The 24,708-nt window shown below is 42.9% G+C and overlaps 1 protein-coding gene across 16 annotated transcripts in view; it reads left to right on the top strand.

Moving 5' to 3' along the window:
* PPP2R2B (protein phosphatase 2 regulatory subunit Bbeta) overlaps nucleotides 1-24,708 on the top strand; it is a 439,907-nt gene that overhangs the window by 339,094 nt on the left and 76,105 nt on the right. For all 16 annotated transcript variants that reach the window (XM_038530532.1, XM_038530535.1, XM_038530529.1 and 13 more), the window contains one exon: nucleotides 3,957-4,069. In XM_038530532.1, coding sequence (XP_038386460.1) covers nucleotides 3,957-4,069 — 113 coding nt within the window. The remainder of the gene's footprint in view (nucleotides 1-3,956; nucleotides 4,070-24,708) is intronic.

The raw sequence follows: 24,708 nt of genomic DNA, 5'->3' as shown, positions 1-24,708 counted from the left end.
TTGGGATGCTATTTCATATGCCAACAGCATCTCAAAATGATTCTGAGAAGAAAAATTCCCATGTTCTTCTGCGATTTTCTTTTTTGTACTAATATTGAGGTTGAGAATTCCCCTTAAGCCAAATAGGTTAACATGCAAAAATTAATGAAAGACAATTGGAATTACTGTACAAAAGAGAAAATGAAGATAGATGATAAGATTGTGTTTAAAAGCTGCCACAAGTAATGATAAACTATTCAGAGAGCCAGCCAGAAAAAAGAAAAAGTCATTACTCATAGTAACAGCCACATGTTCCTTAGACTTTTTTATCCACAAAGCTTCAAGATACTAAGTCAAGAAAAATTGTGTGATAATAAAGTCGAGAATGACTCCAGGCAACCCAGCCATGGGGAATTGGATTGAATTTGCCATCAATTATCTTTAAAAAAAAAAAAAAGTGCTTATCTCATTACAGTTTGGGGCAGTTTTTACATTCTGCTAGCATATATTTTCAACTTTACCATTTTTCATGAAAAATAAAACCAACATTCCATTGTGAATCAGTACTTTGAAATTATTTGCCAGGTACAAACACGTTGCTTTACCTAGCTTTCTACTTCTATCTTAATTCTTAGGATGAGAGGGAAAGGGAAATGATTTGTTTTGTGAGCTATGAACGTAGTGTGTGTTCACCGTAAAATTTTTTTTTAGAAAATACAAGGAAGCAAAATGAAGATAATAACAAAGTGTTTACACCCAGAGAGAACCAGTGTTGATGTCTTTTAAAGAAAAAAGCAGAGACATGGATAAATAGATAAATCTTTTTGCTTCTTAACAAAAGTGGGATTATTTGATAAGCTGTTCTGCAACAAATTTTTTTACTTAATAATATAACACTTAACAATAGTAATATCTTCCTAGTTGTTAAATATTCTTCTAAAATATCATCACATTTTCGATGACTGCATAGCATTCCCTTGTATGAGTTTTCTATAATTTGCTAATAAATCTCCCATTATTCAACCTTTAATTATCAAGAAATTCTTATTCTTATAAATTATATATTTATAGGAGTAGATGTTAGTATGGATAGGATCAGGAAAAAATAAACTATGCAGCATATTACATATATTAAGTTATATAATTATATACATAAATATAATGAAAGGATATTTCATTCAAAATTCTTATAATACTTTATCTAGTGGAATTGAGGAAGGTTTTCATTTATTTATTTTTAACTTTAGGGCTTATTTTCAGTTTTTGCAATTACATTTACCACTTGCATAATAAAAGGAAATAAAATGAGAAAATACAAAATCTGTACATGCAGTATCCCTATTGAGGTTTGTACTCTTCCTGCCAAAATGTAGAGAAACAATACTGCAAATGTCTCTGCAAAATGTTAACAAGGATAGTCCCTGACTAGAGGGATTATAGTTGATTCTTGCCCTTTATGTTTTACCTGTGATATCTCTATTTCTCTGTGTAGCAATGTATCATCCATAATAAGAGAAATAGAAGAATTGCCAAATGGGACAGGATATATTCCAAAGCCAAGCAATAGAAAATATTTGGTGTTGAAAGTCCCCTTTTTGTGTTGTTCTGAGTCACAGCTGACCATCACTAATCCAATGACTGTATAAAGCAGAGTCTCTGCTTCATTTTCTCACCCTACAATACCGGGCATTATGCTGCAGTGTGTCCAGAGAGGGTAGGACCAGAGGCATGTTGGTGTATGGGTAGGAAGTTCAGAATTCAACTCAATGTCTCAGGAAAGGCTTCCTTGCCTTCTTTCCCAATACAAGCCGGGGGGAGCACACAGTTCAGAGCACACAGATCTTACATTTAGCAACCCAGCAGGTGTGCCAGCAGACATGACCAGCTGGAGGAGTCCCCAGATAAGAGGAAACAGGGGTACTTACCTGTTAAAGTAGCCAGATGGTTGCTGAAAGCCCACTTCAGGAGAAGGTGCATTTCAGACCTCCGGGAACAAGGCCTTTGGTGAGGAGGCGTGGGAAGGAAGATGAGGTGGTGAAGTGAAGGAGAAAAGGAACCCTAATAGAGGCTGGGGGAGGGGTGGCTCTTCTGCCCACAGTGTTAGGGAGGAAACAAAATGTGCTGACGTCACCCTGGGATGAAACTGTTGCTGTCAGAGCAACATGTTATTATCAGAGAATAGTCGCCCACTTTGCTAATTCTAATAACAGCTGCCCTTTGTCAGCCAGTATTAGAAGGCCACCCGTGTTCAACACCGTACACAGGGTGTTCCGTGTAATCCTTCTGAGAGCCCCGTGGGGAAGACACTGTTTGCCCCAACTTAATAATAAAGAAACCAAAGCATAGAAAAGTTAAGTGTCTTTATTTGTGAGGTGGAAATATTTGGGACACATCCTAAAATGTCATTTGTTGCTGCTCTGAGGTTCAAATTGAATTAGGCATTCTGTACTCTTTCTCCTGATCAATCGGGTGCTCCTGTCACTTGAAGAAACTAGGCACCTACTACATGAGAATCCCAGTCATCAGCCGCTTGGCTGGCTGGAGTGGGAGTGAGGGTGTGGCCCGAGCTTGTGTGGTTCCAAAGCCTACCCTGTGCAGGCACAGAGGAAGGTACAGAGGAGGTATTTAAGGAAGGGGCCTTCCACAAGAAAAGCTAGAGGAAGTACAAATAGTGAAGGTAGGACCTGTTCGGCAAAGCCTACAAGTCACATGGCCCCCACATATGATCTGATTGGCCCAAACATGTTTACTTAAAAAATGGGATCAAAAGCCTACAGGTGAGGCATGCCATCTCCTGCCTCCCAGAGCCCCCAGCCCCTCGCACTCATTCCCCTGGACTGCCTCACCCCTGTAGACATTGGAGATCTTGTCTTGCTTTATTGCTATGGAGAATGATAGGTGTCAGCTAGTGATATAAAGCTCTGGAACAGTACACAGGTGAGAAAGGTAGTTTCCAGCTGGAGATTCCAAGGAGAGTGCGAGGGGAAAGGAGCATTTTGATGAATGTTCTTACCATTGTATATCTCTGAGTATCGCTAGCAAGATATGCACTGTAGAGATAGGATTCATTCATTCATGCACCTAATATGTATTGAACATCCACTGTGTCCCAGGCACTGTTGTGGATGCTGGATGTGTAGTGATGGACAACACAGAATCCTGCCTCCAGTGAGTTTCTAGGAAGGGAGACATAAAAAAGCCTATATCAGATAGAGAGAAGCACCAATATTTTGAAGCAGGAGGAGCAGGCGAGAGAATGGTGGGGACGTTTTGATGTAGGTTGGTTAGGAAAGGCCCCTCTGAGGGTGGGACTCACACAGAGCAAAGGGAAGGAACAAGTCACATGAAGAAGAGGGTCAAGGGCTTTTGAGCAAAAAGCGCAGCTAGTGCAAAGTCCGAGGCAAGAGTGGAGGTGACGTGTATCGGGGGCCGTGAGGAAGCCATGTGGCTGGAGCACAGGGCAAAGGAGGCAATCAGTGAGACCAGAAAGGGTGAGGAAATACAGATCATGGAAATACAGGTCATGGTCAGGGCAGTGCTTGTGGGGTAGACACTGAAATGGGGTTACCTACCTCCCGAGGTTAGGGTACACATTAAATAAATTGTCCAGGGCAAGTGCTGATAATATAGTTACACAGCTAATTCTGTCCATGTGGCTCCTCTTATTCAGTGTTCAATAAATATTTTTATTGAATGAACCAAAATAATGGTTAAGCTCCATATTTCATAGGCCATTGTCAGGAAAACCATTGGTCTGGGTATAATATGGTTTTATTTTGAAACATGAGCGCTGCCTCCAGACAAATGAGATTTATGCCCTGAGCCCTTGACTCAAACCAGCGTCGGTAGCATGTCTCCGGTGCTCATCTCCACCTCTCCCTGCTTCTCCACCCCTCTCCACCTGCCATCCACACATAGAACACCTTGACAAGCTTGTTTTCACTGTACTTTTGATTTCCTCTGGTTGCCCTCCACAGATAAAACTGTGAAGCTGTGGAAAGTCAGCGAACGTGATAAGAGGCCAGAAGGTTACAATCTGAAAGATGAGGAGGGCCGGCTCCGGGATCCTGCCACCATCACGACCTTGAGGGTGAGCCCTGGGGCAGCTTTTGCCACCATCTTTCATTTGTCTTGGCCACCAAGCGCAAAGGAAGGGCCCCCTGGTGTGCATGGGCTGGGTGCTGCCCTAGGATGCAACTGGAATGTATGAGTGAAGGGGATGAATCAGAGACTTGACCTGAGTGCGTGTCCTTCCTTTATTCCCCTAGGACTGGTCTTCATGGCCACCACCGTGCCTTACTATATTCTTAGCCTCTGCTCACGTTTCCTAAAATGTCTTGAGCGTCTTTTGTACTCAAGGTCCAGGGGATGGGACTGCCCATATGGCAGGTTGGGGTTTTGTGATTCAGGACATGAACTTCTGCATGTAATGGGCCTGGGTTTGAATTTGGCCACTCACCAGAATCGCCTATAGTTGCTTAACCCTCTTGAACTTGAGCCATGCAAGTTATTTTTAGTTTCTCTGTCTGTAAAACAGTGAACCTCATACTTGGGTGAAAAGGTGGTGAGGGTGGAAAGCCCTCCTTCCGTGGCCAGTACTCAATATGTGATCTCTGCTATTAATCTGAATAGCTCCCTTCCTGCCATCCAGAAACACACAGTCCAGTGAAGGGATTTGTAGGTCTAATATAAAAATGCTTATGGCACTAAATAGAGTAAGATAAATGCAGAGAGTGTCAGAGAGTTACAGTTTGATCAAAGGAGGAAGAAATTATATTTGGCTCTAGGAGAACCAGGAAAGGTCTCTTAGGAAAGTGATTGTTAAAAATGGATTTCTAAAAGCAAACTTTTAAGGGAAGGCTCTCCAGATACAGTTTAAAATGGTTTAGGACTTGGTGGTGAATTTAGGTTGGGATGTGTTTAACATGAGCACAAGGGCAGGCACATGTTGAGACCAGCCCTAGCCCCAAGGGACTTTCAAAACTGTGTCAAATAGAGCAGCCCCGGTGGTGCAGCGGTTTAGCGCCGCCTGCAGCCCAGGGTGTGATCCTGGAGACCCGGGATCGAGTCCCACATCGGGCTCCCTGCATGGAGCCTGCTTCTCCCTCTGCCTGTGTCTCTGACTCTCTCTCTCTAGCTGTGTCTCTATGAATAAGTAAATAAAATCTTAAAAAAAAAAAAACTGTGTCACAATATGTGCTTTCAGATACCAGCTGCTTTACTGAAGACCAAAAACTGAGAAGGGAGGCAGTGCAGTGCATGTGGGGAAAAGAGGTTGTCACTCTAGGGTTTGAATGATCAGTGTGTGCCTGATTAGCTCACTTGTTTATTTGTTCATTAATTCATTTGTTCCACTCTTTATTCAGCAGGTGCTTTAAAAAATTATTTATTTGAGAGAGGGAGAGTGCATGAGCAGGGGGAGGGGCAGAAGTAGAGGGAGAGAATCGCAAGCAGACTTCCCACCAAGCACAGACCCCAATGCAGGGCTCAATCTCACAACCCTGAGGTCATGTTCTGAGCTGAAACCAAGAGTCAGACACTCAACTGACAGAGCCACACAGATGCCCCCAGCAGGTACTTTTTGAACATAGGCTCATTGCTGCCCACATTGCTAGGCTGCCAAGTGTTGACCCAGTACTCACGGGTAGCTGGTCTTTTGTTGAGCTGCTTCTGAGCAGGTAAGCATTGGCTGCTCCGTTTCCTCTTGTCAACCTGTACCTTCAGCCTGAAGAACTGCCACACAAGTCTTCCATATCAGACTGGGCTGATGCTCTAAATGCTCAGAGGTTTTGCAGACCTGAGGAGAGGGTAGTGAAGAGTGAAGAATGTGGATATCGAGTCTGTCTGTCCTGGGTTAGAACAATGGCACTGTAGGTCTCCAGCTGGGGACCTTGGACATACTAACTGAAGTCCTTGTGCCTCCAAAGTCCCATGTGCATTACAAGGATTCACTGCCTCCTGGGATTTTTGTGAGAAATCTATGCTACATTGTGTGTGATGAAGTACTTAGCCTTGTAGTGTCTCACTCACAGAAAGCACTTCTTAATGTCCGTTCCCTGCTGTTGGTTTAATATTGTCTTCATCATTATTATCATGGCTATTGTTACTCCCTACTGATATAAGAAAATTAATATGCTTTCCTTTTTCATATACTTTTTATACTACTGTATTCAGTCTATAAGCTATTCATTGGTACCTAGGGAGTGGCGGGCAACCTTCTGGCTCTCCAAGGGGAATAAGACAGTGTTTCGCCCCTTGGAACTTTGCAGTCCTGTGGGGGAAAACAGATGGTGTAGGTGCCACTGGGGAGTTCACAACATGAACTTCTGCCCAGATGTCACCTTGTCCTGGTTTCCTCTGTTGGATTGACCTTCTCAGATGCCGTCTGGAGTTCCCACAAGGAATTCCTTTTGTCCATGGTGTCCTATAGGATTTCATATACCTGCGGTTAGCCACTCAGAGATGTCACCCCGATGATGAGGAGAAGGCCTATCTCTATGTTTCCATTAGAGTAGAAATGCTGAAGTGGACTTGCGACCACATGGAAGGAGGCCTTGAAATGTGGCTGGGAGTTAGAACACCTCAATTCTGATTCTTGCTTTCATCTAAACCAGCTGTGTGACCCTGGGCCCGTGAATTGCATTTCTCCTCTCCAAGCTTCGTTTCTGAACTGCCAACCTGAGGACTGTGTGGTCTGTGCTTTTGTATCCACAGTACAAGTTCCAAATGCAGATTCCCAGGACCTGACCGCAGTGATTCCCCTCAGCAAATGGGGGTGATCCAGAGATATCTACATGTTTAGCACAAACCCCTGGTGATTGAGTAGGGGGCATCTATGGTCACTGGATTTTATCATCTCTAAGGCTCTCCCGAGCTATTATTTTTTATGAGCCTCTACTACTTTTCAATCATTTCAATAGTTACTGCATCAATTTGAGAGACACATTTGCTATAATCACATAAATACCCGTATTTGATTTCACCCCATCTACTTTCCTAGGCTTTCCAATATCCTGTGTTTCAGTGTAATCATCCACACTGCAGCATTCTTTGGATGAAAACACTGAAAAGGCTAACCTCCTTTTCTTTTTGATCCCACCAGTAGTAGAAGAAGGAAAAAAAAAAAAAAAAAAACAAGCAAACCCGAAGACCATAGATTCAGAACAATGACTCCAAACAGAGAATGAGCTGACATGATATTAATCAGACTGTAATTTACTAACATGCTCCTCTCTCAAATTTGCATTGCCAGCATTTGTGGCTCTTTCCCTCCTCCCTGTCTTATGATTACCTCTTGCTCACTTTCATAGAATCCAGTTCTGTGTGGATCTGGAGAGTGAGAACGTTTAATAATACCCGACAGCTAATTAATCCTCACTGAGTAATGAACCTGTTCTGTTTCAGTGCTAGGAGGCTCAGCTTTTCAAAACAAGAATGTAGCTATTTTTTTTCCCTTTTTCATGGAAGAGATAGCCTCTTAAATCCAATCACTCTCACCCAGAGAGGCTATGAGAAGTGCTTTTTGAAAACCATATCGCCTGCTCAGTATATAACATTCACAGCAATAATCATAATGATAATTTAATAATAACACCTTATAGCTGTAAAGTACCATTTATGTCACCAAGTGGTTTTTTACCTAATCTTTTGATTCACCTTTAGAACAGCCAGTGAGGAAGGGCATTGAAAATGCTGGTACCAGTACTTAGCGTTTATTATATCCCATGTACCATACTGTACACTGTGTCTGCATTAGCTACCATGTGAGGTCCAGCTTGCTGTCAAATACCCACTGTACAAATGAGGCTCGGAGAGGGTAAATAATATGCCCAGGATCATGCAAGACTAAGAATCAAATCTTGATCTACTTTGCTCTGGGACCTGAGCCCTTAGACCTGGTACAGGCCAAGAGAGAGAAGTGACTGCCAACTAGTTATTCCAGAGCTGGGACTAAAAATCCAGAGCTATGGCTCTTACACTTGGACATATACATTCAACGATTTGAAATGGCTTTCTCAATAATTAATACCATTATTATTCTACATCAGGATGTCTGTCTCTGTCCCCACCCACTCCCCTTTCTCATTCATACCCAGTGAATTTTTAGATCCCTGAGCTCAGTGTGCAAAAACGATGACCCTGAGGTCTTCTGTAGTTCCACTGAGTGAGAGTCCCCTGGCCTTCTTCCCTGGCCTCCCAATACCAAGATGTCAGAGGCCCTCAGAGCCCTTTCTAGGCAACAGAAACTCATAGTTCTAGTAACTTCTTCAGTCTGGGATGGGAGCTGGGTGTTAAAAAATCACACTTAGCATATTTCTCCCTGCAGGAGGAGCCTGGAGTTATTATTTGCCTCATTATGGTTGGCTGCCAGTGCCCTGGGAACCTAGGCCAGATTGGAATCTGTTTTTTAACCAGTTGTAAATATAGATTTCAGAAAGTGTGATCTCCCACGCTGTGACTTGCCGTAACCACCCACAGAAATGTAGGGGATGTAATGAATTCCAGTTTTCTAATGGGTTTTACCTAAATCTTCCTTACAGCTAATATAGATAATAATAATAACCATGTTTATTAGGTGCTTACTATACACCAGAGGCTGGATTTCATATCCTTAAATCATGTAGTTCCAACAGTAACTCTGTGAGGTATGTTCTCTTATCTCTGGGTCACCCAAAACCTTCCTCCCTCAGAGAAGCTCTCCTAGAATATCCTGGGGAAAATTGCGCACTCACATCTTCCCATTCACTCTTGATGGCCTCACCCTGTCCCATTTTTTTGTTAGCTTGCATCATACCTGGGATGCTATTTGTCCATTTTCTGCTGCCCCTCCACCTCCACTTAAATCACGCACGTTATGTTTTCTCTGGGAGCCCCAACACCTAGAAGAACGCATGGCACGTGTGAGGCCATGTATTTGTCAAATGAATGCAGTACACAGAAGTAGAAATGGAGTCCTAGCATCAACGAGGATTTTTACCCAAGATCTCATGGCTAGAAAAAAAGAGTAGGACTGGGATTCAGATCTAGTCTATCTGAACCCAATATTTTCATTATGATTCCTTATAGCTTCTGCCTTCTAAAAAAATATTAGTTCATGATCGGAGAGTGGGGGAGTTTCATTATTTGTGTTTCTCAGAATCCTTCAGCAGAGCTTTCTTAATGCATAAGCTTGAATTTGGCAGTGGGAAGTGGGGGACGAGGACCGCAAAGGCTTTTGTCTCGGGGTGGGCACTCAGTGGATGCCCTGTTTCTAGAGAGATTAAAGATAGAAAGATCAAATGGCTTCCTGTTTTATATACGAGCCTTCTGCTGGTGATGGCCTCTGTCTTCCTCTCAGCCGCAGGACACACACATGGGATGTCTCAGACTAACATTTTTCCACGTAGAGTGACCCTGATGTTTGCAAATCTCATCAGTGGCTGTTTGGATCTCCCCCAGCCACCATCTGCGACACCGTGGCCGGTCAGCATGAGCATTTGCCAGCTCTGCACTCTAAAGAGGTCATCTTGGGGATTATTGCTAACAGGTCATGGGGGTAGTAGGGTTGATTAAACAGACTAGCTGTTTTCCTGAAAGTGAGCCTTTCCAGTGAAACAGCTACTCTCACTACCTGACCTGTTTCCTAAAGAACTGATTAAACAGACCAGTGGGTTAAGTTTACTAATAGCAACTGCATGGACTCAGCCTTTCCGAGGGACAGGCTCTGGGCTGAGCAGAGTAATGTATGTTTTACAATTCTTTCTTCATCACCATCCTGTGACTTCGGCATCATGTCCATTTTATGGACGTGTCAACAGAGGCTCAGGGAGGTAAGTGCTGGCTTAGTGTCCCACAGATAATAAGTGACAGAGCCAAGAATAGAGCCCCAGTGTGATCCCAGAGCACCTGCCCTTCACCATCATGCAGGACTGTTGATTGGCCCCTGATCCAGACAACAGTAAAGGTGAGAGCATCGGACATGTAGGACTTTTTCGTGTATTTTTATCCTAGTCAGTGAGTGCCTACTGTGTGTCAGGCACTGTGCTAAGTATGTATGCGCTACCATGCAGATCTCACAAAGATGTGTGAATTGGCACCCCCTTTCCTCAAGAGGAAGGAGAGAACAAAATGTAAGCGGCTGCAACATGACATTAATCAAAGCAGTGGTTCTTAAACTTCGTAGGGCCTCATGGGACCTGTGATGCTCTGTGGAGGACAGTCCCTGGCTTTCTCACTAAGGATTCTGAGTTAAAAGGTCTGACTCACACCCCGTGACATCTTTGACAAGACCTCTCTTGGAAAACCCCCCAGATGATTCCAACGCACATGGTCCCTGGGCCACCCTTTGAGAAACACAGGATGGGATAAGTGTCCTGGGACAGCATAGAAGATTGCCGTATCAGAGGAAGAACAGAGGAGAAGGAGGTGCAGGACTAGGAAGGAGTTTCCAAGATGCATCTTCAAGGATAGACGGTCTTTCACTCTGGGAACCTCATGTGATGCTCCCATGGACCCTGGGAGGCAAGCAGGACATAAATTGATATTTTGCTCTTTCTAGTGGTATAGATGTAGGTATCCCCATTATAAAAGGAGGATACTGAGGCTCTGAGAAGCAGACACTTCCTGTCTAGACACAACCTTACCTTATGCTTTCTTGCTGCCTCTGTGATGCCTATGTGGTGATGCTCACTCCGGAGAGGGCAAGGGGCAGGGGGTGAGGGGGAGTGTGTAACTCCAGGCTGGTTTCAGGACAGATTAGCAGGTGAGTCAGGATCAGCCAGGCCTGCCCAGGTTCTAATTTTGGTTTTATGCTTTGATACCCAAGGCCTCTTAGGACACAGATGCAGCCTTCCCGACCCTTTTTTAATTTTTCTAGACTTCATTTTGTGATTTATTGCTGTGCTGGGGACTTAATATCCAATCCTTTTACAGTTTCATCTTTCCTTTCCTTATATTTGTTGCAAATAACAATGAAGTGTTTAGCTACTGCAGCGAAAAATCAATCAAGCCTGTTCCATATTCACAGGCTTGCAATGGCACCCGGATGGCCCCTTGGATTAGATTAACTTTGTGAATGTGTCATTCTGGTGTGGGTAATTTCTCAACCTTCGCTCCATCCCTCCCCCTCCCGCCTCGGCGGGTGGATATTGAGATTTCCCATTGATTGACTGCCCCGAAAGAGAATGCTGGCATGTGATGTGTGTAACTCAGCGGGACGCACATAGTCTGTGTTTATGAAAATAAATAATAATTTCTGTTATCATTATTGATTGCCATCATTATCTGATTGTATCTGTCTGTGTCATGGGGTTTCAGTTATGGGATCAGAAAGCACTCCACAGGAACCTCAAGCGCAGCCCTCACCGACAAGCCCCTGCGTTTTGATGGGTCTCACCTCTTGTGAGTGAGGGTTGTGCGTGTCCCTGTCCTATTCTTTGGCTAATGTTCGGTGAGATAGTGCTAGTTGTGTTCATTGTTAGGCAAAGGTACTAATCCTGTTGGAATAATAATAAGAGCAGCAAACACTTATTGAGCATTTGCTGTGTTCCAGGGACACTTTGCATGTACTGGCTGATTTCACCTTTGAGATAAAGCCTCAAAGTAGGGACTGAAAAAAAAACCCATTTTAGAGAAGTGGGACCAGAAGCCAGAGAAGTTAATGTGCCTGAGGTCACACAGCTGGTGGGTGGTAGTGTTTGGACTTGAATTCGTGTTTTTACTATCCTTCCTCTCATATCAAAATAGAGTATCTGGTATATTCATCTGAATATTCATTGGAAACCACACTCTGAGTCAGCAGGAACTAGAGGACAGCCTATTGAGGAAACTGTAGAAGCTGCTGGTGCCTTGGGCCCAGATCAGTTTTCCATGTCGTTTTGGGGGATAGTGGAGCAGAAAGGATACATGGAACCAAACCTGGATGATGATCAGACTCTGGGAATGGCTTACATCATTCCCAGCTCAGTGACTCAGAATCTTCCCCCTACCTTTCAGCTCTATCCCAGGCTGTCCTGAAGACCACCAGGCTTGAGGGTCATTGGCATGATGACCTCAAAGGCTCTCTGGTTTCCTTTTTTAAGTTCTTCCTTTGTGATCTTCCTTCCTCCTACATCAAAGTTCTATACAGAATAATCTGAGGGCAACCTTATTATCAAAACAAAGTTGGTCCTATACTGAGTGATTTGATTTGGAGTAAGCGGCTGTTTGTTTGTTTGTTTTAAGATTTTATTTATTTATGAGAGATACAGAGAGAGAGGCAGAGACACAGGCAGAGGGAGAAGCAGGCTCCTTGTGGGCAACCTGATATGGGACTCCATCCCGGGACCCTGGATCATGACCTGAGCCAATGGTAGACGCTCAACCGCTGAGCCACCCAGGCACCCTGGAGTAAGCTTCTACAGGCCATTGAGGTTTAGGTTGTGTGTGAGTGATTCTGACCTTTAAAATTCAAGTTCTTTTCCCATCCTACTCCTTATGGAATCAGGGGACAGCCCACCTGATGGCCAGTTAACACTGTTGCAGACATTAATTAAATATATACCGTGTGCCAGGCTTTCTGCTGGGAACACTGCAAACACCATCTACTGCCGCCTGACAGTAGCCCCGTGGGGTATATAATATTGTTATCCCCATTCTACAGAAGAGGAGCTTTAATTCAGAAACCTGAAATGACTTGCCCACAGGCCATAGCTGCTAAGTGGCTGGGTCACATTTTTAGGCAGATTCACACCGACTCCGGAGACTCTACGTTAACACCACTCTGCAGGTCTCCAGGAAAGGGGCTAGGGGCTCTGACCACATGTTAGCCATCATCTGTAAGATGAAAATCACCGTACGTCCTTCCCACAGAGGTCATGCTAATAAAATAGAGTAACATGTCGACATATGTAGCACAATGCCTTGTGAACCGTGGATGATCAGCATTACCACCACCTTTCTCCTCTTCCCTCCCCTCTTGTCTGTCACCTGGACACCAAGAGTTTCAGGAAAGTCTAATGAATATAATTGTAAAGGTTCAAAGCAGTGTGATGTCTGGGGACCAGCAATCTATTGTGCTTTATTTTGAATATGTGTTTGTACTGACTCTGCAAAGCTGCCTCAGATTCAGAGTGTATTCACAGACTATATAATATTTTCTTTCATCTGAAAGCTACCTTTGTTCTGCTGCCTTTACAGATCCAACGTAAATGTAAATATAAGCAGAATCCTATACCTCGTTCAAGATCAAGTTCTCATTGTCTCTTGCTCCCACCCACTTTGGAAGGCTACCGTGGCTTCTTGAATGTGATGGGAACTGGTAAATGCCACTCCCTTTATGTACACTCAATGCCAGTAGGAGGCTGAGAAGCCTACTAGTATTAGAAAAAGAAAAGAATCATGTTAGGGAAGAAAATCTTGATGTTTCCACGGCCTCTGATGCAGTTTATCTTGGTCATGAGGCAGGACCCTATTCTAGTCTCTTCCTAATGTTGCTCATTAACTCGCCTGGGTTTCAGAGAGGTGGTAAGATTGGCCAGGCCAGGCAAGCTGCTGGTCTTTCTCAGGCTCTGCAAGCAAAGATCTTGTCACTGTGTCTAACCTAATTCACACTGACCCTGCTGGATTTTTCTCAGAAGAGAAGTTACCAGTATTAGTTTCACCCATCTTTTCCTTTTAAGGGCTGTCTGTATATTTTTACAGTAAGTGGAAAATCCAGGTACAACCAGTTGATTCAAGGAGAAAAGTATCTCCATTTTCTGAATTTTTCGGGTGGGATAACCTGATTTATGAGTATGATGGGAAAGATACCGTCCTCAGACCAGGTCCTGGCTTTGAAACGTGAACTCACTGTTGCTGCCGTAAGAGGTGTGAGCCCCACCCCCTGAAGAGACACGTGCTCATATATGCATGTATAGGCGTGCACAGGGCACAAAAAACCTTAGAATGTTCACAAAGCCTAGAATGGATTTGTATTTGTTTTTCAGTTAGACTTACTTAACTAGAGATCAGAAATATGTGCCTATCCCCCTTTTGCTACCGGCTTATACACAGAACTAATTTGAAGCCACAGAAGAAAGTCTAGGCCTCCTGCTCATTATACATAAGATTTTTGTGGAAAATAATTAACACTAATAGGTTTCAAATCAAGTTCAGTGGAAGATATCACTTTGATCCTAGTACATTGCAAACCAGGCTTTACCTCATGCACTTGATGTTGCATATTAAATACCCCCTACCTGTCCTTACCTGAGAAAAAGATTTTAAATATTTCCCCAGAGGTTAATGTACAAGGAGATCCCTTTGGGGGGGGGGGGGGGGGGGGGGGGGTGCACAGGAAGTGATTGGAGGAAGATATAAGGGTACTTTCATGGTAAAGGAGATTGTTAACAGAGAAAATATTTAATTCTTTGGTTTCCTTAGAATGATTGAGTCCGAAGGAAAAGAACTTTCCACCTAGGGTGTTAATTTGTATTTGCTTGAGCAGAGGAGAATGGATCCCACCCTGGTCGTTTGTTATGATCAGATGATCAATTGGGCTCACATCCTTTACCAGGAAAACGTTAAAGGCAGTGATAAAAACACATAGACACATTCACTCTCACAAATGTTTCTTGTTCAAGAGTATATGGGGAAACACTCAAACACATTTAAACAAATTTATTTACTTCAGGGTTTCTCGAGACCTTTACTGACAGGATATCTTACTCCAAGAAAGATACACAACATGCGATATTTCCCACCAAACTTAGCAGACTATGAAAAGCCCTTGGCTCGGCTCATGGGATCATGTTTCTTTATGACATTCTCCTCAAAATGTGATCTTTGGCCCAGTGCCAGTCCACAGATAAGGGACCAGAGTATGAATCGTCACATCACCCAGCCACTGCCTTGTTCAGCTGACACTTTTATTTTCCATAGAAAGACTTTCTCAGTGAAGGAAGCAATGCATTGATTCTGTCTAAAGCTCCTTATCTTATCACCGACCATTAACAGGCAGCTTGTGGGTCTGTTATTTCAAGCAGCACAGCCCTAGAACCTCATTTAGGGAAATGCTGGCTGAAAGGATTGGGTTGGGGAAGGAGGAGTTCGCCTGGCAGTGTTTTCCCTCTGCTCTTATGGCCTTGCTGCCACAGAATCATGTGTCCTTAACTTTCAGGTTCATTAACATTAACTGAGCACTTCCTAGTACCTGGCACAGCACCAGGCACCTTGCATATTCCCTATTTAAGCTTTACCTTAACTCCACGAGCTTAAAACTATTGTTGCCAGAGGCACCTGGATGGCTCAGTCTGTAAGTGCCCAAGTCTTGGTTTCTACTCAGGTCATGATGTCAGCGTTGTGAGATAGAACCCCACGTCTGCTTAAGATCCTCACTCTTCCTCTGCTCCTCCCCCCACCCCCCACTCAGGTACCCACACTCTCACACTCTCTCTCTCCCTCTCCAAAAATAAATAAATAAATAAAATATTTAAAACAAAAGCAAAATTCTATTGTTGCTATTTCAGATAAGGCAACTGTTCTACATGGAAAAAGCAGTTTGCTCACTACCAAGTGGTAAAACCAGAGTTCATTCCTGTTTATCTGAAAGTATACTCCCCCCTCTTAGCCACTTAAATGGCTTCCCCAAAGCAATGGTTTTTACCATCTAAGCCAATGGAGGTTTTATCCCATTGTCAGAGACCTCTTGACGCAGGAACACTGCATTAGCCAATCCAGAAACCATCACTGGTCACAAACGTTTCCTTCTGTTTAGCTTAGCATCTAATCTACATTTATAAAAAGAAGGTTCCACATCTATAGTCCTAGACAGACATGGGCATCCTCATGGGGCTGACCATCAGTGAGGAACTAGGTGGATACATGCTTTTGTTGGAGAACGGAATGGAACCAACTTCATGGGTCTGTGCCTGACACTGCAGCCCATCCTGTCGTGCATTTCAGCCCTGCCCCACTGCCCCAGCACCTTCTCCACATTTCCTTTTCTGCTCTTTGATTCCACTTCCTCTAATTATTTCAGAGGTTTAGAGTTCTGCAACTTTGAATTAAATAAGGACATTGTCTGTTTAATGCCAAAACATCTAGACACAAGGGGAACAAACTTCATCCAATTATCCTATCTCAGTAGCAAACAAGCAGACATTTAGAAACATGTGAAAGCTCGATTTAAAAAAAAATCGTTTGCTCTCCAAATTCAAAAGCATCTGAGAAAATTATTCGGGGTGAGAGGGTGAAGGAAATGGGGGAATGTAAGATTATCAATGAGCTCAGGAGTTGTGAGGTTAGGTATTGAAACAGGAGTAACAAAAGACAGCCATCGTTGGTTACCATTGTTCTTTCCCATGATAAAGTCATCCCTGTGGGGCACCTGAGCAGCTCAGTCGGTTAAGTGTCTGCCTTCTACACAGGTCATGATCTCAGTGTCGTGGGATCAAGCCCCGCATCAGGCTCACTGCTCAGTGGGGAGCCTGCTTCTTCCTCATCCTCTGCCATGCGCTCACTGTCTCTCTCAAATAAATAAATAAATAAATAAATAAATTCTTAAAAAATAATGATAATAAAACATAAAGTCATCCCTGCACCTGAACCCACAGTTGACTAATCGGTACTGATTAAATGTGCCTTTGCCCTATGCACTTGTCAAATCGACCAAGAACAGATATACCACCCAGATCTCACTAATTCTACAAGTACTCCTTGAGTCCCTACTGTGAGCCACACCCTGTGGTTGGCCCTGGAGTGGCAGCAGTGAACAAGAATGACTTGGTTTCCTGCCCTCATGGATCTGACAGTCTCTTCTGGTTGGAAAGGGCACAAATCAAATGCCCCCTAATGTGAAGCTCATGCCAGGCAGGGGCTGCAGAAGAGAGGTAGATGGTGCATGGGAGAACAGACAGGAGAATTTGATCCATTTGGGGAGAGCAGAGAATTAAGTTCCTGAGCAACTTTGGATTGAGCTGAGGCAGGAGGTGGGTGACGAGAGGAGTGGGAGGGACATTCCAGGCAGAGGAGATACCATAGGCGAAGGTCACAAGGTGGGAGGTTGCACAGGTGAGCAGGAGAGGGAATGAAAACCAGAGTGGCTGGAATGCACACACAAGGAAGTGTGTGGTGACAGCAAGGTTCAAGTGACAAAGCAGGCCAATCATGGCCAGACCATGCTAGTAGGCATCATAGATCTTGCCAAGGAATTTGCCCCTTCTTTCGAAGAGCAATACAAGCCCTTTCTTCTCTGCACTGGTCATCTTTGGAAAGACCCCTTCTTTGCTCATATAGCAAAATGTTCTGCACATGAGACAGGATATACACCATGGTAGAAAAGCTGTTGGCACAAACCAGGAAGTACCTGGCAGATACGAAGGATTTAAATTGAGGAAGCAAATGGTGTCTTGTCAGTGTGGCCATGTCGCCCTCCAGCCCCTTGCCTGCCACTGTTTTGATACATGTCAGGGCATGGCCTCCATGACCTTCTCTAGTACAAAGGCGTCCTCCCTCCAAGGTGAATCCTCCTGTGAGTGATTGAATTGTTTGGAGGGTCATGGAACCTGACAGCTCCCTATTACACAAAGGAAAAGATAAGCTTCCGATTAGTCCTGGGGCTGGAGGAAGCCAAGACAGAGTGCACCTGTCAGAACTGCTTACGACATATAAATCATTACCTCAATTTTCCATGCAAGAATTGGGCCAGAGAGAAAGAAGTGACTGAGGTTGGTTAGCAGTGCAGAACCATTTTGAAGAGCTCTTGCCTGCTTCCAATGCAGGATTTGCGCTGCTATCCATACAAAGAGAACGGAGCCCCGTGTTCAGAAGAAGGACAGAGACAAATGCCCACTGGCTCCAGGAAGGGGTTTGTTTCTCTGGTGTTTACTGAGGGCTTTTACTGCTCATCTAATAAGAGCAGCCACCAAAGCTTTCCTAGGCTCCAAAAGGGAGCACATTTGGTACTATGCTTGTTTTTTGTATGGTCCTTGATTTCTCTGTTGTGGAATCACCATAGTAATCATGGTTATTTCAACATTTTCCTTCTCTCATTCTCTGGCCAAAAATCTCCAAGATAGTCAGGGACCAACTGGGGCTAACCTGCTGTCCCATAGTCTAAGATGTCAAGGTGTGTCTAGGGGCAGAAAATCTGAAGAAAAGGATTGAATGAAGAATAGGAAGTCCAAAGATGTTCAATAAAAATATAAAAGCTTAAACTGATGGGACAGTAGTCAAATATTCATTGCATTTTATGTTCTATAAAATACCAAATAGCTAGCAGAATGTGGGGTTCTGGAAGATTCCAGTTGGAGAAGCCCCAGCGCTGAGTAAACCCAAACTATTAACTTGTGTAGCAAACCTCAAGAAATGCTGTCTTGTGCTTCCTGTGGGCTATGGCAGACAGAGTGTACAAAACCGAGGGGGAACTCATTCATTCTCCAGGACAGATCCAGTTCCCAGGACTTTTGAAAGGGGCTTTGGTCAGTAGCACCTGCATTGAAAAGAAAACATATGTTTGTCCAGCTCAGATATTCCTGTTGCCAATGATAGAAGAGTCTTTCTTCTTTTCTGCCTTCATGTATTTTAAAGAGAAGCATATCTTCAAAATCACAACACAGCCCAAAATGTGTTGGCTGCCAGTTAAAATTCTCTAGGAGTTAGAAATGCAGTATATTTTCTGCGAACAAACCCAAAATATGAGTCAAGACAGTACACAGAGGGATGTGGGAGCCGAGGGAACAAGTCACATGGGTACTTTAAAATAAAACAGAATAATTGCTTGTTTGTTCAGAATGTGTGAGCAAAATGTTCTTATTGCCAGAAGAAATGTGAGGCCGACTTCGTTCTACTTATCCTCTGGTAAGGGAAGGAAGCCCACAGTTGGAACTTTTGTGGGAGACCGTCTAGTATGGCAGTTAAAAGAGTTTGGAGTAATAGCTCTGGATTCAAATCCCAACTCTGTCATTGTATGGCTTTGGGCCTTTTTATTTATTTGTTTCATTTTTGAGAGAGAGAGTGTATGTGTGGGGCAGGGAGGTGGGGCAGAGAGAGAGAGAATCCTCAAGCCGACTCCCCACTGAGCTCAGAGCCCAAAGCAGGGCTTGATCCCAGGACCTTGAGATCATGACCCGAGCCAGAATCAAGAGTCAGATAGGTGTTTAACTGACTAAGCCACCCAAGCGCCTCTGGCTTTGGGCCTTTAAGCTCTCAAAGTATGGATTTTATCATCGAAAAGGACCTACATCATAGTACTTAGTGGAAAAAAATACCAGCAGAGGATCTGGCTTTTAGTATTAACCATTCAGTAATAGGTAGCTAGCTTCGGTTAGGAATCAGGAATCCTCAGTAAAGAGAGATCATCAGTAGACCCCAGTTGTTGGTTTTGGGTGGAAGCATACAGTTCCGAGGACAGGTGGGAAAGGAAAGACTTCTAACTTAAATGGCCTAAGTTCCCTCACCTAAGCCACATCAACCTCAATATTTAAGACTCTTTCCGTGAATGTTCCTATCACTGGCTTAAAGGAAATTCCCATTAAAGATTCATAAATATACAATGGCAGACTCTGTAAGTGAAGATAAGGAGATAACAGAAAATAAGTCATCGATTTGAGTCTCTGGATAAATCGAGGTGTGTTCCCATGCTGTATCACCCTTTTTTGGAAGACCAGTGAACTTCCAGTGAGAAAAATTCCAGGCTTAGTAGCAACTGCTTCGTAGAGAAGAAGCTGCGGCCCTTTGGTGGGAGCAGCCTCTGGGGTGACATTTAATCCTTCCCCGGAAGGTTGATAAAAGTTAGCCTCAGGACTCTGGTAGCAAGTCTTTTTTCTTTTTTTAAGATTTTATTTATTTGAGAGAGAGAGCGCGCATAAGCGGGGTGGGAGGCAAAGGGAGAGGGAGAAGTAGACATTCCACTGAGCAGGGAGCCTGACATGGTGCTCAATCCCAGGACCCTGAGATCATGACCCGAACCAAAATCAGTCACTTAACTCACTGAGCCATGCAGGTGCCTGCAAGTCTTCTTTTAGATTCTCCGCCTCAGCCTCCAACTGTCAGTCAGCAAAAGTGTAGAATTCTTTACTTGGGTCAAAGGATCCACTCTAGGGTGTTAGACCTTCTGTCTTTATTTTGTTAGAAATGAAGAAAACCTTCTACAAATGTCACTTTCACTTAAAAAACAACCAAAACCCCAAAAAGTTCTCTCAGTATTTTCTCCTTGTCTTGACCACTGAGAAAAGAATTCTAATTTTTTCTTCCAGCACAAGCTCATTATTAATCTATTTCACATTCACAAATTTGAATTCAACATTGGACATTAAAATTGACCTAGCAGAAATTTTCCTCTTAATCGGACCGCTTTTCTATAGAAACCATCCTGCCAGCATCTGTGGTAAGGTATGTTCTGGAAAAAACAAATAATCAGGTGGAATTAGATTGCTCTTTCTGTTTGCTAACAACGCTACACCTCTGCATAATTCTTACTGATTATCAGAAGGGAAAAAGCTATAACTCAGGCAGTGATGAGCTTTATTGGCGTTGGTCCCTTCTAGGGAAGGAAAAAAATATATTATATGAGCAGAAGCATTTGCAAGTGCCTTATATGTTGAAAGATTGAAATTCCAAACAGTCTGTAAACTTAGCTTGCCTAAATCTGCAACCTTAAAAAATGAAAATGCCTCCCTATATTTGGTATCATAACTCAAGAGCTGGGTTTATCTCCTTCTCTATAATTAAAGACAAAAAAATTTATAGACCTATAAATATATCTCGAAGAGAATGTCATTTGAAATGAAAGAGTTCTCGTGAAGGAAAAATAAATAGTTGGGGATAGTCTGGAGTCAAGATGCCTTCAAAGGCTTAGGAATGAACAGAAGAATATGAAATGACCCCTCCAACCTGAACAGCTGCAGGTTCTCCTTGTAAAGGGCGAGAGGTTTGTCTGCCACCTTTGTTTCCATGCTGAACCCTACTATGGTCCCTTTTCCCCCAGCGGTCCTTAGGCCTCTCCATTTCAGCCAGTCATTTCCCCTGTCAAGATTGATCATGTAGCTTTCGTCTGTAATGTTTGGATAAATTCTCCTTATGCTTTCTGTGTCGGTGGAGGCATCCCCTGTTCCGGCACTCTCCTTGTCAAGAAGCTATTCGTTTGCCCTCAATTTAGGATTCTCCTCCTTTCTGTGACAGAGTCCACAGAAATCCACTGAGTCTGTTCCCTGAGTGAATCGAGGTCTCCTTTAACCCTGTCATTAGGAGACTAAGGAATAATTAGTCCCAGTTTCCTCTACTCCAGACAGTTTCAGGTGTCTGTCAGCATCAAGGCCAACTGTGTGGTTTGATGGTGTGTTGCTTGTTCATCAACAAAACCCGAAAAAAAAAAAAAAAAAGGCAGTGTTTTCTTTTGGAGGACTTGAAAAATCTTAGTTCGTAATCTTCTCCCCTGGGAAATTTGCATCTTTTGCCTCCTTGGACATCTCCCATTGTGAAAACTGCAGCGAATAATTTTCCTCCTCTATGTCTTTCTTTTGGGCACATTCTTGTCGATCAATAAATTGCCCCCTGCCAGGCTCCAGCAGTCTGGTTTCCTTCTTCACTGCTTACATGCTCCTTTTGTGTTTAAAAAAGAGCTCATTATTTTTCTCTTAACCTCCAGTAAAATCTTCTCTTGATTCTCTCCCTCTGTCTTATCATTTCGCTTAATTCTCAGTCCAACTGTCCCCAATCTACAACTACCTTGTTTCCTCTCATTTTCCCTTTTAATAAACTGTAGTTAATGAGACAGCCATTGGAGTCACACGCTCCTTTTCTGATCACACCATGATAAGGAAACAGAATTTAATGGCAGTAGCAGGCGATACAATAGAAGTAAAGCCATAGTAGGGTCACCATCAGGTAGGTAGTTTTGTGTTCCCTGGCATGTGGATGGGGCCTTGTGTCTGAGCTGTGTGAGGGTTAACCCTCACATACTGTCCTTGTTTCCTATGGTGGTGGTGAGGATTAAGTGAGATAAATCATGTCATGTGTTTGATGGAGTGGCAGATGGCAAGCCCCACCCCAGAAGCTTTAGCTACCATTATGGTTCTAGAAAGCAAGTGTAAGAGACAATATCTAACACCTTCCTGGATTTGGAATCTGTAGCTAAATATGGCCAGCCAAGGGTACCAGCTCTCTGTTTATGCAAATGGCTCATCATAGGAAACACTTAGCACTTCCCAACTGTGTAGAGGCACATAAAATAGCATTGAGCCACCAAAAGACAGAGACCATCTTATTTGATGTCCCATTCCAAAGACCCAGTGTTGTGCCTGACGCAAAGTACATTACCTATAAATATTTGACATGTCTCCAGTATTGTGCTGGTCACTGTCAAATGTCACTCTGTTCCCCAAAGTCTAGGCTGTGTATTTCTGTATTTCTTTGTATTGGTACAAAGATGCAGCTTTAAGTAATACTGAATCATATAACGCACAAAGTTTTTCCTTTCTTGTTTGTTTTTAAAATCATTCTGTTTGGGGCACCTGGGTGGCTCAGTGGTTGAACATCTGCCTTTGGCTCAGGTTGTGATCCCCACAGGGAGCCTGCTGCTCCCTCTGCCTATGTCTCTGCCTCTCTCTGTGTGTCTTTTGTGAATAAATAAAATCTTTAAAAAAATCATTCTGATTATATCAAGCCCAAAGCCCTACTTTGATATTAATATTTTGTAGCCTCTCTAAACCTTGGTTTTTTTAAGATTGGAAGGTAGTTTTAGTCTTTCTAGGTGATCCATCTGGCTAGAATTTAAGAACTTTTTTTTTTATCTTGATAAGTGCCCTCTTTAATCTCCATCATCTATCTCACCCATCCCCCACCACTTCTCCTCTAGTAACCATCAGTTCTCTAAAAGTCTGTTCTTGGTTTGTCTCTATCTCTCTCTTTCTTTTTCCCCTTTGTTCATCTGTTTTGTTTCTTAAGTTCCACATATGAGTGAAATCATATGGTATTTGTCTTTTCTCTGATTGACTTACTTGGCTTAGCATTATAGCCTCCAGCCCTATGCATGTTGCTGCAAATGGCAAGATTTCATTTCTTTTTTATAGCTGAATACTATTCCATATCTTCTTTTGCCATTCATCTAGTAGTGGACATTTGGGATGCTTTCATACTTTAGCTATTATAAATACTGCTATAAACATGGGGGAACATGTATCCCTTTGAATTCATATTTTTGTATTTTTTTGGTAAATAGTAATATGATTACTAGATTGTAGAGTAGTTCTGTTTTTAGCTTTTTGAGGAACCTCCATGCTATTTCCCACAGTGATTGCACCAGTTTGCATTCCCACCAAACCAATCATGTCACGTGTTTGATGGAGTGGCAGATGGCAAGCCCCACCCCAGAAGCTTTAGCTACCATTATGGTTCTTACAGTGTAAGAGGGTTCCTTATTTTCCACATCCTCGCCAACACTTGCTTTTCTTATTTTTTTTTAAGATTTTATTTATTTATTCATAGAGACAGAGAGAGAGAGAGACAGAGACACAGGCAGAGGGAGAAGCCGCCTCCATGCAGAGAGCCTGACGTGGGACTCGATCCAGGGTCTCCAGGATCACGCCATGGGCTGCAGGCGGCGCTAAACCGCTGCGCCACCGGGGCTGCCTGCTTTTCTTGTTTTTGATTTTAGCCATCATGACAGGTGTGAGGTGATAGCTCATTGTAATTTTGTAATTTTGATTTGCATTTTCCTGATGCTGAGTATATTGAGCATCTTTTCTGGGTCTGTTGGACATCTGCATATCTTCTTTGTTTTTGTTTTTTTTTTTAAGATTTTATTTATTTATTCATGAGAGAGACAGAGAGAGAGTCAGAGACATAGGCAGAGGGAGAAGCAGGCTCCATGCAGGGAGCCTGATGTGGTGCTCAATCCCCAGAGCCTGGGACCATGCCCTGAGCCAAAGGCAGACGCTCAACCACTGAGCCACCCGAGCTTTCCTGCATGTCTTCTTTGAACAAATGTCTGTTCATGACTTTTGCCCATCTTTAATTGGATTATTTCTTTTTTCAAGTGTTGAGTTGAATCAATTCTTTATGTACTTTGGCTACTAACCCTTTATATGTCACTTGCAAATGACATATCCTATTCAGTAGGTTGTCTTTTAGCTTTTGTTATTTCCTTCACTGTGAAGAAACTTTTTATTTTGACATAGTCCCTATAGTTTATTTTGCTTTTATTCTCTTGCCTCAGGAAACACATCTAGAAAAGTGTGTTGTTATGACTGGTATCAAAGAAATTACTGCCTAAGCTCTCTTCTAGGATTTTTATGGTTTCAGGTTTCACATATAGGTCTTCAATCCACTGTGCATTTATTTTTGTATAGGGTGAAAGAAACTGGTCCTGTTTCAGTCTTTAGCATATAGTCCTCCAGTTTTCCCAATATCATTTGTTAAAGAAACTATCTTTTTTCCATTGTATATTCATTCCTCCTTTGTCAAAGATTAATTGGCCATATAGTTGTAGCTTTATTTCTGGGTTTTCTTCTCTATTCCATTGACCGATGTGTCTATTTTAATGCCAGTATCATACTGTTTTAATTACTACCACTTTGTAATATAACTTGAAATCTAGAATTATGATACCTCCTGTTTTGTTTTTCTTTTTCAAAATTGCTTTGGTTGTTTGAGGTCTTTTGTAGTTTCATACAAATTTTAGTATTGTTTGTGCTACTTCTGTGAAAAATGCTGTTGGTATTTTCATAGGGATTACATTACATCTGTAGATTTTAACAATATCTATTCTTCTAACCCATGAGCAGGAATGTCTTT

The sequence above is a fragment of the Canis lupus genome, chromosome 2, assembly GCF_011100685.1.
Source record: "Canis lupus familiaris isolate Mischka breed German Shepherd chromosome 2, alternate assembly UU_Cfam_GSD_1.0, whole genome shotgun sequence".
NCBI lineage: Eukaryota > Metazoa > Chordata > Mammalia > Carnivora > Canidae > Canis > Canis lupus.
This window is presented reverse-complemented; position numbering and strand designations above follow the sequence as displayed.